General features: G+C 32.7%; 1 protein-coding gene across 1 annotated transcript; it reads left to right on the top strand.

Annotated features, from left to right (window-relative positions):
* Positions 1-482: 482 nt before the first annotated feature.
* LOC140841724 (probable nucleolar protein 5-1) lies at positions 483-4,815 on the top strand. Its single transcript, XM_073209363.1, is given in 10 exon segments — positions 483-570; positions 695-820; positions 921-962; positions 1,413-1,592; positions 1,700-1,864; positions 2,640-2,840; positions 3,456-3,953; positions 4,041-4,175; positions 4,254-4,599; positions 4,602-4,815. Coding segments are annotated over 9 exon segments (1,710 nt in total). The 5' UTR covers positions 483-570; positions 695-742; the 3' UTR covers positions 4,667-4,815.
* The last annotated feature ends 1,185 nt before the right edge of the window (positions 4,816-6,000 follow it).

The raw sequence follows: 6,000 nt of genomic DNA on the forward strand, positions 1-6,000 counted from the left end.
CAGAAATGAAAACAACACATTTTACCTCATTTTTTTATTTATATTTTCAAAATATTTCCACTCTTTTTACTATATATATATTTCCGTGTACTCATTATTGTTTTAACTTTTAATAATACCAAGAAATAACTTTTTTTTTAACCACAGTGAAATAAATTATTTTATTAACCCAATATGTTAAAAGAAAATTTGATTTTTATAGTAAAAAAAATTATTTTAGAATATAAAACCGAAAATAATAAAATAAAAAATTAAAACTAGTTTTTTAGAAAATAGACAACTAAAAATATTGAAAGTATTCGGTTATTGTTTTTTGGATGAACAATTTTGACAAATAAATAATAAATAAAACAATAATACATATAATATAATAATAATAATAATAATAATAATAATAATAATAATATTATTATTATTATTAAATAATTTAAAAATAAAAAATTTAAAAATAAAAATTAAAAATAATAAAAATAGATAGCTCACTCACACAGACCAACTAAAACCCAAGAACTACTCCTTAAAAACCCTAATAGGTGCCCGCCGCGTCTTCGGCTCTCGGGCGAGTTTCAGGTGAGTCTAGAACGCTGCGATACTCCGGAAATGGATACTATTTGTAGTAAAATTCACTATTTTTTTTGTAAAAAATCTACTTCATTTTGTTTCACGAAGTGTAAGCTTATGCTGTTTTCGCCAGGTTTATTGTTTATTTTGGGGAGAATTTTTTTGCTGGTGGTCAAGTACAATGTTGCTTTTGTTTGAAACCCCGGCGGGTTTTGCTCTCTTCAAAGTTTTGGATGAAGGAAAACTCTCCAAAGTCGAGGTATATTTTCTTGTATCTTCGTATAATTGCCCATGTTTTACATTCTTTTGATGTTCTTATTTGTCCACTTTGTATTATATTCCTCTTTCGGGTATTTCAGGATTTAGGGAAGGAGTTCTCCACTTCCGAGTCTGCTAGAAAGGTTGTGATTCTAAGCTCGTGGTCTTTTGTTTTTACTGAATTTGCGTTATACTTTGTTGACTTAACCTCAGATTGATGTTGGATACGTGTTAGTTTCCATTATTCCACAATGTGCAGGAATGTGAACTTGGTTTAGGTTTTGACTGTTGTGTGAAATGTGATTATACATGGAACTCATCATTATTTTGGCATGAAGAAGATCTAGGTACTTCAATCTTTAGACATCTAATGATCCACTGCGCCTGAAAATGGAACTCTTTTTATGGTAGTAGTTTCTGATGCTCATCATGAAGGGATACAATAGTTGATGAGAAATATGCTCCATGGTGATTCTTCTGTGTGTTTTTGTGATTTTCATGTTAATTTTCTGTATTTCACAAGTTGCTTCATGGTGATATTTAATTTAAATCCTATATATATACCGTTCTGTTTCTTTGATTTTCAACGTTAGGTTGTCAAGCTAAAAGCCTTTTCTAAGTTTGAGAACACATCAGAGGCTCTATCAGCAGCTACATTGCTGATTGACAGTAAGCCCAGCAAAGGTCTTCGCAATTTTTTGCGTAACCATTGTGAAGGTGACATTCTAGCTGTAGCTGATTCCAAACTCGGGAATACCATTAAAGAGAAGATGGTGAGTCATTTCTACGCCGTACTAGATATATCATATTGCATGTTGCCGACGACTTATACCAAAATGGTGTGATTTCTGGCTATTCATGGTTCTATTTTATGCCTCAGAAAATTGAATGTATCCACAATAATGCTGTCATGGAACTGATGAGAGGAGTAAGAAGTCAACTGACTGAACTCATATCTGGTCTAGCTGTGCAAGATTTAGCTCCAATGAGTCTGGGCTTATCTCACAGCCTGTCCAGATACAAATTGAAATTCAGTCCAGATAAGGTGAAATGTTAACTAGTTAATTTATGTTGTTTATACGTGCCTTGGAATTGGTTTACAATTCTCACAACTGACACGATATTATATGTCCTACGAGCTTTCTTTTTAGAGTTATGTATGAGCTACTTATACTCGAAGCTGTATCTTGTTTCTGCTGCCACACAGCTGCGAAATTTATGGTTTTTCTTATTCTGATGACAATGAAGCTCGATTCTTGAAAGTTAAAACGGGCTTTTGATTGGCTAATACAACTAATTGCTTGATGTTTTATATCAGAAAATTTCTGCTTCAAAGATGGAAATGTGTCCTATTAAGGCATAGAGCCTTTGTTTGGAGAATTGGATTATTGAGCTATCACAACATCCATGTGTTGATAACTGTTTGTTAGGTATATGGTATTCCATGATGCTTCAATGGGAGTATGGATTTAACCAGTATGGTCTTATTATTCCCAGGATATATACCTCACAAAAATTCAAACTTTTATAGTATTAAGCTATTAAACCGCTCTAATCAGTGGAGGAAGGAACTTCTGCAACTACTTGGCCGAGATTTATGATAGCATAAATTTGATTATTAATTTTCTGAAGTAAAGTATATTTTTCCCTTTCTTGGAACCTCGTTTTGGAATCAGTCCCACTTCTTGGGGGGTCGAAATGGATTTATATCATGTTAATGTCTGTAAAAAATGAAAAAACCATGGGCATCAATCGATGTATCATGTTATCATAATTCCCAAAGTTTTACTTCTGATAGTTTTTGGCTATTGCTATTTTAGGTTGATACAATGATAATACAAGCCATTAGCTTGCTGGATGATTTGGACAAAGAGCTAAATACATATGCAATGAGAGTTAGGGAATGGTATGGTTGGCATTTTCCCGAACTTGCAAAGATTGTTCAGGATAATATCCTTTATGCAAAGGCAGTGAAGTTGATGGGTAACCGAACGAATGCCGCCAAGCTTGATTTCTCTGAGGTAGAGGTGGTTTTAGATTCTGTTCCTTCTACCCACCATGCATGCAAGTGAATAATTTTGCTGATGCAATAGTGATAAATATATTATAATTATAATCATAACTATATAAATGTATTATTGAATAGGAATGGCAAGTACCAAAACTTACAGAAATGGCATGCTGTGTGCCTTGGTATTTTGTGCAAATAAAAGTAAATTGATTGCAAGAAAGTGTAACTGTGTAGTTATCTTGTTTTGCATATAAAAACCCTTTGTGAAAGTCTAGTAGTCTACCAACACACGTATAATTTTAACCAAATACTGCAGAAGCTATACGTATCAGGATTCTGATTTTTCCTTTGCTTACATGTTTGATGATATTTGACTTTCATTCAGTTTCTTTTAGAACCTAATGAGAATGTTCTGCATCTTAAATATATATCAAGGCTATTGATTAGCTAATGGGTCCACCCGCTTAAAATGTGCTTGTCACCTTTTGATTTTTAACAAGCTTCTAGAGTTGCATGGTTTTTTTTAAAAAAAAATTGAATTGCTTATCCAAATTGCATTGCATTTCTCTGAAGTGTATCCCTATTTTATTTGTTGGTGCTTATACATGCTCTACATTGATCACAGATCCTTGCAGAAGAGGTTGAGGCAGAGCTGAAAGAGGCTGCGATGATATCTATGGGAACTGAAGTTAGCGACCTTGATCTAGAGAACATCAAGGATTTGTGCAACCAAGTTCTTTCACTTTCTGAGTACAGAGCTCAATTGTATGACTATTTGAAGAGCAGAATGAACACAGTCGCCCCGAATCTTACTGCCCTTGTTGGAGAACTCGTAGGTGCTCGCTTGATTGCTCATGGAGGAAGCTTAATAAATCTTGCTAAGCAGCCTGGAAGTACAGTTCAAATACTTGGAGCAGAAAAGGCCCTATTCAGAGCTTTGAAAACAAAGCATGCAACTCCAAAATATGGGCTCATTTACCATGCATCTTTGATTGGTCAAGCAGCACCAAAGCACAAAGGTAAAATTTCAAGATCCCTCGCTGCAAAAGCTGCTTTGGCGATTCGATGTGATGCTCTTGGAGAGGGGCAAGATAATTCCATGGGACTGGAAAATAGAGCCAAGGTACCTCTTTCAGTTGATACATGCTTTATGTCTGCAGTTTTATACTAATAATTGTGATCATGATTTGTCGACCTCATTATTTTACAGCTTGAAGCTCGGTTAAGGAACTTAGAAGGCAAAGAACTCATTCGTTCTGCAGGATCAGTGAAAGGAAAGCCGAAGATTGAATTTTATGACAAGGACAGGAAGAAGGGGTCTGGTGGATTAATCACACCAGCCAAGGTCGACAACAAATTCCAATTTTTACTATGTTTTTGTTTTGTTGTTTTATGTCTATATTCTTATTTTATTTTTCCGCAGACTTACAATCCGGCATCAGATTCAATTCTTGGTATACTTGAGCCATTATCCAAGAAAGAGTTGGAAGCGGTAGCATCTCCCACAGAGCAAGCTGGCGATGATATTCATGTTATCGATGGAGAGCAAAAGAAGAAGAAAAGGAAGAAAAAACCAGCAGATGCTGAAGAAACCGTTGCTCCAAATGGAGTTGAGGGTGTTGAACCTGAAGATGAAGCAGTTGGGAAGAAGGAAAAGAAGAAAAAGGGGAAGCATTTATCTGATGATTCTGAGTTACAGAATCAAAACGAACAGGATAGTGCAGTAGACAAGAAGAGGAAAAAGAAGAGAAAGCACGAGGATTTTGAAGAAGTCGAAACCCCGAGCAAGAAGGAGAGAAGAAGAAGAAGAAGAAGAAAAGGACGATTGAACTGTAACATTCTAGAGGCATGCAAGAACACCAGATCTTACAGTTTTGCTTTTCTTGTGTTTGATTTGGTATTTGGCTTTGTAAGATTATGCCGTTCTTGAGTCTGGAATATTTACCTAAACATAATGCAATCGAACGAGACATTTATAGCTTCTACGAGTGTGAATCTTGATAAATTTGAAGGTTGTGCGTGCTTTTTGCTCAATAATTTTCGTGAAAATGGGGCCTGGGCCTTCCATTGCATTGCCATTCATTTGATACATAAATATTAATGGGGGATAAATTTAGATTTTTACGCAATGGTTGGTTATGTCGGGATGAGTAAAATATGAGATTTGGAAATTGAACTCGTGTATTTTGAATTTCAATTTCGGTATTTAAACAAAACTTCAAATATAATTTACGAATTTGATTTAACAATTAAAAATATTTGAGAATTAAAAAAATTATATAACTTAATTTTTAAAATATTTTGTTTACTAATAATATGACATAGAAGGAAAAATAACATTTTTAAAAAATAACAAGAAAAAACCATATTTTTAATATATATATATATATATATATATATATATATATATATATATATATATATATATATATATATATATATATATTTGATTTTACACAACTCTCAAAATATATAATAAAGTGTGAATTTACTCTACATGATTTCAAGAGTATCATATTTTATTAAATTTGAAAAGAGCATATAAAATTATGATGTAGATATACAAAATTAATATTAAAAATAATTTTTATTATTTCCATGGTACAAAATCTCGTGTAATTCCGTAAAATCACTATAATTTTATATTAAAAAATTTCATTAAATTTTATGAAATCCCATCAAATACCAATTTAGTTTTGAAATGCCCTTGTTACAAACACTTAAAACAATATTCCTAATTCCAACTACACCATTTAATTGGGTGAATGGTGAGTTTCCAACTTGGTTGACTAAGCTTGTAAACTCGTAAACATTTCTCTCATTTGATTTGAATAAATTACAAGCTCTTATCAAAAAACAATATTCCTAATTCCAACACCTATCAAATTTCATTTTTCACTGGATTCCAAACACAATATTAAAATCTATGGTATTCTTATTAAATTTTAACTTTTTGTAGATTATGAATGCCAAGCTAAGAAATTTTATATTTTAGTCTCATTTAACATATGAACATATTGTATCTTACCATTATTCTGTGATAGTTATTTTATGCCACACATTTAACATATTACATGTACGAGCTCTTGTGTGGACGCATATCATGGCAGCACAATGAGACGATCTCAAAGAGTAATTTTATAAAACATATATTATATTTTGGTTATTCA

Source organism: Primulina eburnea, chromosome 9 (assembly GCF_022965805.1).
Source record: "Primulina eburnea isolate SZY01 chromosome 9, ASM2296580v1, whole genome shotgun sequence".
NCBI classification, from domain to species: Eukaryota; Viridiplantae; Streptophyta; class Magnoliopsida; order Lamiales; family Gesneriaceae; genus Primulina; species Primulina eburnea.